This window comes from Cupressus sempervirens, chromosome 8 (assembly GCF_028749045.1).
Source record: "Cupressus sempervirens isolate cs-2001-9-10 chromosome 8, ASM2874904v1, whole genome shotgun sequence".
NCBI lineage: Eukaryota > Viridiplantae > Streptophyta > Pinopsida > Cupressales > Cupressaceae > Cupressus > Cupressus sempervirens.
The window spans coordinates 259,480,382-259,494,329 of record NC_143125.1 but is presented as its reverse complement, the minus strand read 5'-3'; the positions used below and the strand labels follow the sequence as shown (position 1 = coordinate 259,494,329).

The window sequence follows — 13,948 nt, the reverse complement described above, 5'->3', positions numbered from 1 at the left end:
AGGTCAAGCCTGCCTAAATCATCCAACATACTGCAGATCCTCCTCCAAAAACTAGAGTATGAAACACTGAATTCCACCCAAATCCCACTGTTGGTGAAAAAATCTCAGTGCTAAACACTAAGCTGTCAATAGCTATTCTTATTTCTATTATAGAAAAGAACAATCTCTCAAGCTTTCCATCTAGCTGCAAATGATTTCATGCACATATATTCCTTGTCGTTTTTCAAGAAATACAAATAAACATTTCAGTGTTATGCTTCAGGAAGTTGAAAGGTTGTCTTATTGTGTATCTGAAGGTAAGCCCAACGGTAGTCTTTGATAGCACAAGAGCAAATGACAGATCTTCCTAGAAAGGCACACGGTAATTAAAACTTGTGATAACGCCAATACTAAGTAGAGACGATGCCATGGGAGTCCACGTCGGCAACAGTTGAGATGAAAGTCCCGATGCTAGAACATGACACACTCAACACTGAAGAGACCAAATTTGATATGCGACAACCACATCATAACTCTTGAAGCCGATGAATGAATCAACAATACCAAACTCTTACATAATATGATGCTTCGAAATTTGAGAGACGAGAATGAATTATCCTTTGTCTCTGACTGTCGTGTTGCAAACTCTGATGACAACAATAAGGTGAATGGGATGCTATGACAAATACGAATAAAATGGCTACACTTGACTCATATCCTGTGATGGGGTGAAATGTCATGCCATAGAATGACTCAACAATCATGCTCCTTGCCCTTCACATGAGATCAAATTAACCAGAAATAAATCGCCATTCGAAAAGAAGACATAACCCATAGGAATTAGAACAAAAAACAATCATATGCTTGGACAATGAACGAACACATTCAAAAACAAAGAAAACATGAAATGATAAAGAAAGAACGATGAGACACAAGTCATGATCCTTGGTTAAACGCATTATGCATAGGCAACCTCATGCGGAAAAATAAAATAATAAGTAACGCCTGAAGCCAAAAAGAAAAGAAAGAAACCAATAACGACATGAAAAATATAAAGATTGATGTTAATAAAGATGCCATAAAAGAAAACCGACATTCCTTTTAACCTTATCAAAGTCACTTAATCAAGAAACTCTACAAACATGATATCTTAGTTAAGAATAAAACTTTCGATAAGGATTATTTATCTGCAGTGATTTTTAAAATTGAAGATTCTGCGCTTAAGCAGATAAAAACAATTTTAAATTTAACAAACCCTTTGATATCCCTAACATACAGCTGCAAGCATGGTTACCAGGAGACCCGTCTCCCCCCTAAAAGTGGCGTCTCGGAGACCGAGACGCGTCTCAGAGACTTTTCGCGTCTCCGGAGACCTCAAAAAAGGTTGGAGACTTCATGACGAAGTCTCCTGAAGTCTCCCCGTCTCCTTATCCAAAAAGTGAAGTCTCCCCGAAGTCTCCTGATAAAATATAAATGTAAAATATAATATTAAATAATTTTATATATTTTAGCCCTCATTTAAATGTTTTTAATGCAAAAATCTAAGGTACTATATGAATTCCGTAACAACTGCTTGGTGATGTACGTGACCTACAGGAACACGATACAAGTCTAAGACAACATATTGGAAGCTGTACAGGATTGCAGTAAAGATCCCAAATCACATAAATTTATGCGGCTGAGGAATTAGGGTGCAAAAACTGTTGTTAGTGCATTAGAAGATAGTATTACGTATGTTACAGAAATCTGATATGCAAATGCTTGATAATAGTATTATTCCTCATGAAAACCAAGCATCTATTTGCTGATAAAGACTCAGCGATAACAGTGATAGACTAGAGGTTTTATGTATGTTAACATGAATGTATTTGGTCCCATATTTCTGTTTTTTCAAGAGGATATCATGTTTCAGTTTGATGTATAAGTTGTATTTGTTATTCGTACCTGTTTATCTGCTGTTGGCAATATCCTAGTACCAATATAGGAATCTTTGTTAGTTGAATCTGTGTAACTGGAAAAAAAACACTATTACAAAATGATTTACTCCCTTTTAAACTAAGCAATCCTAACTCTTAGTTAGAAAATAGAAGTCCTAAGTGTGTCTCTATGCATGCATTGATGTTGAATAATTCAATAATTTTCACAAATTTTTTGTAGCAATGCCAATTTGTCAGGTTTTAAAATCTATTTCAATAATGTACTTCTGTATCTGACCGCTTATTATTATTATAATCTTTGACAGTTTGACTCTATGAATCTATTTTAATTTTTAATGTGACAACACTAGTATTATTAATTTATTATTTACTTTAGTCTTTTAGTCTTACGGTATTACTATTTTGAAATTTTGAAATTTTGTATTTACTTTTAGTATTAGACTCTTTAAGTTTAAACTATTAAAAATTTATTTTAAAAAAAATAAAAAATTGCCGTCTCCAAGTACCCCCGTCTCCTATTTGAAAAATTGCCGTACCGGTACCAGTACCAGTACCGGAGACCTCAAAGTCTCCCCGTCTCCCGGTGACCTTGGCTGCAAGTGATCAAAGGTGCTCCACAGACAATGCTCAAATAAAAAATATAATTTAACTTCAGACATGAAGGCTAATAGCAGAAAATGGTGAAACAAAGTCGAGAACATGCAAACATCAAATTATCTCATAAATGATATCATTCAATAACTTGACGAGGGAGCTAATGCTGGTGAGAGATCACTACCACAACTGAAAACACCAAACAAAAGTAACAGACAAATGCTTATGCAGAGATCATGAGAAATAGAACTGAGACATTCTAGAGGGAAATTAGAGCAAACATAAAACTTTACACATAACAAATACCCATAATAATAAGACTCAAAATAGGTATGATCATAACCATAGCTCAAACGATTATCATTAGAGGAAGACTCCCTCATGTTGATATCAAACCACGCTCTAATACCATTATAAATCTAAAGCCTAGAAAACCATAAAGATAACCAGCAATAAGAAGAAGACAAAATTGAAACAAGGAACACTAGAAATATCCTTGGAAAACCCTTCTAGAATGAAGGGAAAAACCCAGCCACACAACAAAAATATATCTTTATTGATAATGAAAGTTCAAGTGTACGATGCCTATTGCTTATTGTGATATATATAAGAAAAGGAGAGACTCTTCACATTATAACTGAAGGTCTCTTGAGATTCTCATAACTCCTATAATTAGATTTGACTCTTCGAATATTCATGCCTCAATGCATGAGAATGACACATGTCATTTACATTTAATGTTACAAATTAAACATAAGTGTCCTTTTCAGCTGAAGATGACAATAACAGTAATAACGTCCATATTTCGAGAGATAAATATCTCTATCGCAGCTACAAACTTTAATAGTCACAAGCTTCCAGATGCGGTAGGATGCAAGTATCTAGCTTCTATCTGCATTCGAAAGCCTGTGGCTGGCTTCCGAGCAGCCACCACAGGGCATCTAGATGCATCCGACATTCGCCCGCTTCTATGTCCGCATCCAACTATCCGGGGGACGAATTGGTATCCTAGATCTCAAATCTGAGTTGAGGCCATTCTATATCAAAATTGGAACTTAGAAAGGAAGGAAATTTGGACTTGAGAAACAAAGAAATTAGAAATGTGTTGTGTTGAAAATGAGTCCCACTTCTCTTCAACCTATCAGCAAATTTCAGTTACAACTGTCCCAGCACACTCAATCATATTATGCCAAGTGTACAATTTTCTCATTGACTCTCAAAACATTGTAATTTTATTATTGGTCCATGGGGTGGTGCCTTCATGCTATTGGATGATAGTGTGGCAACCCTAAGTAGGGTTTGTAATGGATTAATTTTGTCCCTTGATTTTGAATAGATCTTGGTCCTTTATTGTAATTGAACAAGTATAAAAGGCAAAAGCCTTCTCATTTGTAGCTTATGAGATTAAGAGATTAGAGAGGAGAGTAGATTAGAGAGTGAGTTAGAAAGAGTTATATTGGAGAGTTGTTGTCAAAGTGCTACCAGAATTGCTCTCTATCCATTGTTGTGCTTGCATGGTATATATGATCATTTTGGATTTATTGCATGGTTCTTTGCATCTCTCTCTCAGATTATTATTAGTTTAGATGAATGGAAGCAACTGTGAATCAATCTTTGGTGATCTCGATTTGACCAAACCACTAGCTGCTTGGTTATTGTAGGTACGCTATGTGTGGTCGAATGGCAAAATTATGAGCTTTACTTCGATTATTGCTTGCACGTTGATATGCATCAATAGACAATGTTAATGGAATGGTGGTAGTTTGAACATCTTACATTTACGTAAGGAGATTGTACTAGCTTGGTTGATGTTGATGGCTAAACTAAGTGTAGACTTGCAAAAACATCCACAGTTTCTTACATTGGAGGAGTAGATTAGCTTTCTAAACCCTTTCCATGGCAGTCCTTTGGTTGGAAGAAGTTAAGTTGGTGGCTATTGAAGGAACAACATAACTCGCTTTGTGATAACAAGCACATTACATCATAAAACTGAGTGGAAGTCCACAATAAAGAAGTAACCTTGAGGTTGTCCCATTTGATTACACAATCTGCCTACATGTTTAGCACACGAGCATCCTTATTGAAGAGAGATGGAAATTCGTTATTTCATCTTTAACTATTAAGTATTTGATTCTGCATGTTGTAATGGAACAAAACTTATATCAACAGTTTGGAGGTCAACCCTTGGAGATATGTATTACTCAAATCCTTCTTGTTATTAGCTTCTGCTGTGTTACTCGGATATATTTGTATGTTTGTTTCTTCACTGTCTTTACTGTAGTGCACAATCCTCCTATATGCATGACTTTTAACTGTAGGCTAGGCTAAGTGGCTAAGATTTTTGTGCTCTCTTTACCTGATGCAAGTTGTCTGGAACTCAGTTATCTGAAACTTGAATTTCTTTACCTTTGATTTGTATGCTTATCTTATAGCTGTAACTTCAGTATGCAGGATAAGATTCATATACTTAAAACAATGTTATGACAGCTTTGCAAGAACTTCATTATTACGACTATTGTGCTAGCAAGAAGGCCTGCCATTGCCAAAGCCTTAACAGTGTAACATTAAATTATTCTTGTCTGTAATAAAGTTAATAAACCCAGAAGGCTTGAGATCATATTCATTAGGGGATGGTAGATAAGGAGGGTTATAGGCCTCACACTTGCTGGAGCTTTTTCCCCCAGAACTGGGTTTCTTCAAGGGTAATCCTTATGCCTTCTGTTCTTTTATTGCTAGCTCACGTTCCTTCGTGTTTAATTGTTTGTCTGAGTTCTTAAATCACGGAGGCAAGTTAGAGAATGAAATATCTGTCCTAAATTACAGATCACCAAAGACCTAATACAGGTTCTATATGTACCAAAAGTCAAAATTTGAACATCAATCCAGTTATTCAAATTCCTACTTTTAAAATTTGTTTACATAACAATCAACTTTTTCCATCAAAAAATGAGGAAATTGTTTCAGATATGAGAAATGTTTGATGACATTAATGGAGGTATGCCCCTTTCTTTAGACAAAAATTCAATAGAAAAGTTACATACATCAAATCCTCAATAAATTAAATGAATGATTTCACTTTGATGTATCTATTCAATATTGTTGCGGAAATCTGTCTTTATATTGGCCATTGTTTTGGCTTACTCTGCTCGAGCATTTCAATCACTGGATCAACATTGTTGTCAGTCGATATCATATGAATTATTATCAGTCATAGACTTTTGATTATGAACCATTTGTTTGTATTAGTGCCAGTCTTAGCAAATTAGGCCAGTGCAGACTGTTTAGTCTGCAAAGTCAAGAACATGAATCAACATCTTATCTGCATTATGGAATTATTTTCTGCTAAAAGGGGTAATGACTGTTTTGTATCACTGTTCTTAGAATCACCAACAATAGAGGAATTCCCAGGACTTCAGTTTTTAAGAAATTTAAAGATACAATGTAATTATAGTATCTGTTGGGGTTGCAACGATTATCAGATAGAAAATGTGCAGTATCATTTTGCTAGCTAGGATTTGGGATGCTTCACAGTCTGTTGAAAATCTTGATTTTTTATCTGTAAACGTTTTTACTGTTTCACAAGTGATGTGATCCATGAGTTTGGTTTTTCTCATGGTCACTGCTTGCATTTAAGAGTGTATTCTTACAGCAATTTCCATTACCATTTGCAGTCTATGCTTTTGGCTGTAGGTTACTTTGGCAGTGTTAGTGATTATGCTTTGTGGACCTTTGGTGGTTGCAAAATCTTATGGGTTCACTGTGTTATTGGGCGGGCTTTTGCACTAAATTAACATAAGCGCTTTATTAGCCAATAGGAAAAAAAATTATGTTCTCAATTTCAATTTTAAGACTTTCAAGTGCCTCCATTAATGCGGGCAGTGGCTTAATTAATTGTTCCTAATTACATTGGAACTCACACATAATGAATTTGAGTATAGCAATGCTATCATTCTTATTCAAATGGTTATAAATTTTATTTACAGCATTCATATTTAGGCTAGTTTTTTTCCAAACGTGCTTATGCATATAGGAGAACAATTCAGTATATTTCTAATCTGGTTGAATGTCAATACTTCAAGCAATTCGAGTTGACTTTCATGTTTTGTAACTTAATTTTTTCATGGCGATTCCAGGTTTTTGAGTGGACGCAAAATCACCCTAAGTTTGTGCTTGCACCTGATGACTATTATCTCAAGTTAGATTTGATTGCTATACTGTATGGCATTGATAGAGCTGAGATGTATTTTCAAGATCTACCGGAGTCTGCAAAGAATGAAATCACTTATTGTGCTCTACTCCATTGTTATGCCAGGGAGGGATTGATTGAAAAAACAGAGAATTGGATGGAAAAGATGAAGGAGTTGGGATTTGTTACAACTGTACATCCTTATAATAAGGTGATGACTTGCTATTTGGCAACGGGACAGATGGAGAAGGTTCTTTTAACAATGAAGCATTTAAAGGAAATGGATGTACAGCTAAATCCATCAACTTATAGACTCTGGATTAATGCTTGTGCTGCTATGTCTAGCATTGATGATGCAGAGAACATAGTGGATGAATTAAAATCGACTAATGATGATAGCATAAAGTGGACTGCATACATTACTCTAGGAAACATGTACATTAAAGGTGGTCTTCTAGACAAAGCAAAATCTGCCTTAAAAGAAGCAGAAAAAAGCATTGCTAAAGGTGAGCGCCAAGCATATGACTACCTTATTACCATGAATGGCTCTATTGGTGATAAGGAAGAAGTTTACAGGATATGGGATTCCTTAAAAACATCATTTGATAAATTAAATACTGATAATTATATATGTATGATTTCTTCACTGGCAAAGTTTGGAGACATTGAAGGAGCCGAGAAGATATTCAAAGAATGGGAGTCATCAAGGTTAAATTATGATTTCAGAGTCTCTAACATACTACTTGCTGCATATGTGAGGGGAGGTATGCTAGAAAAGGCTGAAAGTTTTCACAGTCGTATCATAGAGAAAAGAGGCGAGCCAATTTGTAAAACATGGGAAATTCTTGCACAGGGCTATTTAAATAGCAAGCAGATGGATAAGGCAGTTACAAACATGACGAAAGCTTTATTGAGAGTGAAACATAGTAACTGGAAACCACGTTCTGAAAATGTCGTTGGCATTCTGAAATATTTAGAGGAGCAAGGGAATGTAGAAATGGCAGATTCTGTTTTAAAACTTCTTAGGGATATTCACTTTGTAACTACCGAGATCTACAACTTGCTTCTTTCAACTCGTGTCAAAGCTGGGAAGAATGCTGATGACATATTTGAACAAATGGTGATTGATAAAGTAAGTGCCGATGAGGAAACTGACAGGTTGCGTAAAGTTATCAATGATAATAAACCTTCAGGTTAAATGCCGGCAATAATTTGAAGTTGGCCATACCATACGCTCAAGGTTCTGTTATCATTTTCAACTGGTCGTGAAGTTATCAAAGATAATAAGAGAAGTTTAATGACTAGCAAGCACCATTTGGGCACTAGGCGCAGTAATTTTTTTTCAACTGGGCATAAAGTTGTTTTCACTACATTTCAATATTTTATTTTAGCTGTTCTTCTGCAGGATGATATCTTAGTTAAGTAGCAAGTTATGATATTATCTGCAGAATTATTTAAAATACATTATTTGCTGGGGATTGTATTGCAGATGATATTCCATAGAAGTTCTATGTTTGTCCGTTTTTTTGGAAGATATTCTGGGAAGTGTTATTAAAAATGTTTATGCTTTTACAAGGCAGCTAGGCTGATGTTTCCTATATGTGTATCAATTTTGTTTCTGGCAAATCTGATTACTAATTGTGTCATTTTTTAAGTCGTCTGAATAGGCTGTAGAGATTTGTATATTTTTTTAATAGCACGAAAACTTTTCCTGTTTGTTTGTGCTTGTGATATAGGTCGTTTAACAAATTTGCTTCAGGAAAAGTGAGCTTCAGCATAGTTTTGGATTGCATCGTGCGTTAAAATGTCTAATCATGATGACTGTTAAATGAGGCTTCGAGGACATTGAATTAATCACAAAAACTATTGAATACTAAAATTGTGGAATTGCAAAAACAAAAGCATACAATCAACTCATAGCCTGTTTTTCATTCCATCTGAAAACATCCAACGCAATTGATATGGCTGGCAGTTGTATAGAAACCAACTGAATTTTACCTTCAGTTTTCCTGTCCTTCGGAAAATTTGTCTTTCAATCGTACAAAAGATATCCCTAAGGAAATGCTTATAATCTCTCGTGTGCTATGAGCTTCTGGGATGGGGTTATGGGGAAACAGATTTGGGGGGCATTGTTTGGGCCGAAAGGGATATATACATACATGCGCATATGAATTTTGAATTTCAGAACATTGTTAAGTGTAACATTCATCATTGAAATAGTCAAATTCTGTCCATCAAATCATTATAGAACACAGCATCAATTTGAAGCATCATAGAACATAGAATCAAATCAAATCATCATTTAAGAATACTGAAGTCTAAGAATAGGAACACAAGATGACATCAAATGAGTCAAATGAGAGAATGAAGAGTATAATAGATTTGTATCATAATCATATATCAAAATGGGCTTCAACTATCAATGATTATACAATTGTTCCACCAATTTATCAACTATCAGTGATCCTAACAAGTTGAAAATGACAAAATCAAAATGAAAACAAATGATGGTATGCTAGTTACCCCTGATCTTGATCCACCTCAATGTTACTATCACTATCATATAGATTGCAACTCCACAAACTCCAGACTTTGTCTGTGATGTCCAATCAGGGAAACCTTGCATCTGCATTCTTCTTTTAGGGCCCGTTTGGTTGTAGGTATAGGAATTGAGTATTAGAATTGAAAATCAGAATAGGTATAGGAATGGGGAATGGGAATGGAAAATATGTATTATAGTCATGTTTGGTTCACTTGGAATTTGTTTGGGAATATGTTAATCCCTTGTTTGGTTGTACAAGGTTGGATTTGGAATGAGGTTAAGTTTATATATATTTTTTCAATAATTTCATTTGTTTTAGTTTATTATTTATTTGGTTATTTTTTTCTTTCAAAGAATGTATATATATATTTTTTAATTCGTTGAAGTTAATGAGGAATTTAAATTATTTTAACTTTTTAAAAATAAATAGATAACATCAACTATATCTTGGTCATTTATATACAAAATCATTTAAAAAAATAGTATCCAAGATCATAATTAAGTTGAAATCAACAAAATGGACATTCAGTACTTAAATTTGCCCACCATCGGGTATACAAAGTCGTAATACAATTTACATCTCCAATATCTGCCTTTTAACTATATTTATGCATTTGGTTCCAACCCACCATAACCTATACTGCGTTTATAGCAATTAGAACACAAATAATACATCGTTGAAACAATATTTCAACTTTTGCCATGGAAGCAATCTTTGTGGCAGCAGAATATTGAATGTTGCACAACTTGCACCATTACTTTCATCAAATATTCATATTGATCAATGTAAACATAATTTTAAAAGCATGTTAAAAGCATGCAACAAAAAAAAACAATTATAATTCTTTCTTCATATGCAAAAATAAAATGCTTGAGCAATTGAGAAGATGATAGGCAAATATTATAAGAGACAATCCACAATGCAACACAATAACCCATCATGGTCTTCTAACTTTTCAAGGAAATACAACAATCATAAAAAACAACAGTGATTCAACCAAGCAAGGAATTAAGCAATTCATAACATCATTTAGCAATTATATACAAGAAATTATATACAGATTTTATGGATTTCTTACGGATTTAATGAACATATTAAACAAGGTATAAAATTTGTTTGTGCAGATGTATACAAGTTTAACAAAGAGCAACACGTCAAGTGTTATTTTTGCAGTAAAATTGTACCATTGAAGCTGAAGCAAACAAAGAAAAGATTGAGAATATGGATGTTCACAAGTTTGAACCACTCAACAAAACCATTTTATCCGCAAACATAGAAACATCTACTGCAAGTAATTTATAAAATATAAGCCATCAAGATTACATACATGACTTTAAAGATAGTAAGTTCACAAATAGTCTAAAAAAAATGTAAGTTCATACTCCAAACTTATATCTAACGTACAATTCCCTTTCCTCTTGAGACATCTCTACGAACCCCAAGGGTTTTGTAGGTTTAGAAGTAAAAAAGTCATGCCACAATCAAAGTCTCCCTAGTAATTCTGGGCATGGCCTTAAGGGCAACATATGCACTTGATATATCTTGCTTGATTTCCCTTTTATCAACATGGATATTATGAGCCTTAGTCATGCCTTGATCTATGTTTTGGGTACTTTCACATATGACATCCAAACAAGTAGCCATGCTTGACTTCTTCCTCTTTTGCCTCTTTGTTGTTGGCGTAGAAGGATTTTGCTTACGGATGTAGAAGAATTGTTTGATTGAAGGAACTCTTCATCAAACTCAGGAGTATTGAAGCCCCCATTGATAGGCATATTGAAGCCCCCATCATCGTCAAAATTAACCTCCTCTTCAAATAGCTGCTCGTCTTCGATCTCTATAGTTGTTGCTGTTGCATTTCCTTCGGCTATGTCGTTCCCAAAAATGATTGCTAACTCATTGAAGTAGAAGAACAGTTGCCTCTTATACACTAGCATTTTTGAAGCAAGATATCTACACGATGGAAAAATTAAGGAATTAGATGTCTTTCATTACAATTGATTGAGAGATAACTTATTAACATAAAAATAATGTCTAGAGAACATTACCTTCAACAACTCGTACCATACACTATCCTCAACATCCACACATTGAGTCATCTCATTCCATGCGAAATCGCTCATGTTTCAAAACTCTTTCATAATTCTGAAACCTTGTTTCCTCATCTTTAGCATGTTCTTAAAGTTGTCCTTTCCAAGATTCATATGCATATCTTCATTGAATTTCTTTTGTATTTCTGTCCAAGCTTCTTTTTAAAAGCCACTGTCACCTTTTTTTTTTCTTATTGAATCTGCTCAAAAAGCAAATTGAGGAATTTTTGTTCCATATCTCTTGTCTGCACGACTTTGACATTTTTAGCCGAAGTAGCAACTACAGTCACATGTACCTCCTCATCCATTCTTGTTAAGAGATTGGTGAATGACATTTGCAGCTATCAATGGGTAGTTGCAGAACTTCCAAAAACCAATTAGCATCTAACATAACTCTTTTACCAACAATCACATCGAACATAATGGTTGACTTAACAAAATAATTATACAGTAATACTCTATGATATGTCAATAGTATAAAAGGGTATCTAGTAAAAATACAGCAACCATGCTACACTTGCAATTTAGCTTAAGAGTAGCAAATTTAGTAACAAAGCTAATCAGAGCAACAACTCCAGTAACAAAGAATGATAAGGAGACTTCCAGTATAGTAAGGTCCATTTCCAAATGTTTAGAATCATATAAACCAAACAACATCCACAATGATCCTAGTGATTAGTCAAAGGTAATATTAGTATGACATTAGTCAGAAATAAAGAAGCTAAATAAATAGACACCATAGATCCTCCCTTAACACAATTAGTTTGGTCCAAAAGAAGGAAAATATTTTCTCTACAAGATACAAACAATAACAATTATCTGATTCATAAACGCTCCTAAATCAAGATAGAAATCAAAAACTTAATTTTCCTCCTAACTTCAAGAAAAGAACAGATTGTGCTAGAATCACCTAGGATATACCCAAGTGATAGAAGTCTTCGTATAATGTTTCGATCTCCGTGGAGGAAGAATTTTATATTAAACTAATGGAGTTGTTTCAAAGGATATTCAACATTTTTAGTCAATCTGCCAAAGAGGAGTTTGAAGAGGAATAATAGACTAGAGGAGAAAGGGGCACATTAACAAAACAAGAATACAAAAAGCTAGTTTAATTTCACGTTTCAAAAGGATCTGCATTGTGATAATAGATTGTACATACTTCAAGGCAGTTTTTTTGTACAACAATTTTTATTTGTAGGAGTATGGTCAAAATCCCAATTTTAGTTGTTTTTGCAAATCAACAAAATTTATTGTTTAAAACTTTCCAAGACTCATCCAAGCATCAATGGGCAAGTTCCTCGGTTGTGAATAAATATAATAAGTTTTTTTATACCAAGATGAGTGCCTCGATGTCAATTTATTCTGCTCTAGGTTTGAAATCTATGGTTGTAGTCTCTTTTATAACACACAAACCAAGTTAATCTAGAACTTAGTTCACATTGTGCTAAAGTTGCAGTAGTGGATGTTACTTGCTATCTTCACCACAAGCTTTAGCATCATCCCAATCACAAATAATTAAAGCATGAAACCCATATTTGGCATATCCAAAACCCCTCGACTCTGACAGTATAAGCCCTGTCTCACAACCTTCTTTAGAAGTAAATGAATAACCCAATAAAGTACAAAACATGAATTAGTCACACACAAATTATGAATATAGTTTGATGGTATACACTGTGAATGAACTTCTACAAATGTCTACAATTTCCTTTGTACCTATTTCTCTTTTGGGGATGAGCAAGGATAGGGATAATCATGAATTACATTATCTACTTTGCAAATTAGCATGTATAATTGCTATACAAATACTAGTCCAAAAGTTGAGCACGACATGAATCAAGCTTTGAAAAGAGTGATCTATCCCATTCTGATGATAATTGGATAATGTTTCGTACTATGATCATTTGGGTCCTATTACAAACTTTGAATATGACATCATTATCTTAAATACGTTATAAATCATCTGAAATATTCAATACCTTACAGTCATTGTAGACTAGTTAACAAAAATACTAAAGGAAATTATAGATTTTGTAAAAACCTCATAATTGCTATATAATGAGCTATATACCACAAAAACTTTGGACTGTTAAAACTAATATTACCACACCAAAAACTTGTTGAAGAGTACAATACCTATATACTAAAAAGTTCAAATAAATGTTCTTCCCACATCCTTCGTGCTATTTCATCTCGAAATTTCCACCAATCATCTCTTTCTTGCTAATTCATTCCACAAGTCTCAAGAATTGGCACATTTATCCTAGCACGATCATCATTCTCTTCAATATCCACTTCAGATGGAAGACCATCCTCCATGGTAATGAAGTTGTGTAATATGTCGCATTTTAAAACAATCTTTGTTTAGGTAAATATACTATAGGATGTCGCATGCTTCAAGATAGGAAAACATTATTTAAATATCTCGAATGTCCCCTCTATCACATTCCTAAAGAGGAGTGTCGATGGTTAAATAACTCTTGGGGAGTGTTGATCGAGTTTTCTCTACAAAACTCTTTTAGGTGGTAATGTGTACATTGATAAGGGGCAGGAAATCTAAATACATTTGGATACCCATCATCAACTGAACAGAATTTGCCTACACAAATGAAAATAAAG

At 34.1% G+C, this 13,948-nt stretch overlaps 1 protein-coding gene across 1 annotated transcript in view; it reads left to right on the top strand.

Moving 5' to 3' along the window:
• LOC149542452 (pentatricopeptide repeat-containing protein At5g27460-like) overlaps positions 1–8,275 on the top strand; it is a 38,587-nt gene extending 30,312 nt beyond the window's left edge. Inside the window, exon 3 of the mRNA XM_089797396.1 lies at positions 6,644–8,275. Within this exon, the coding sequence (XP_089653522.1) occupies positions 6,644–7,894 (1,251 nt within the window). The 3' untranslated portion in view covers positions 7,895–8,275. The remainder of the gene's footprint in view (positions 1–6,643) is intronic.
• The last annotated feature ends 5,673 nt before the right edge of the window (positions 8,276–13,948 follow it).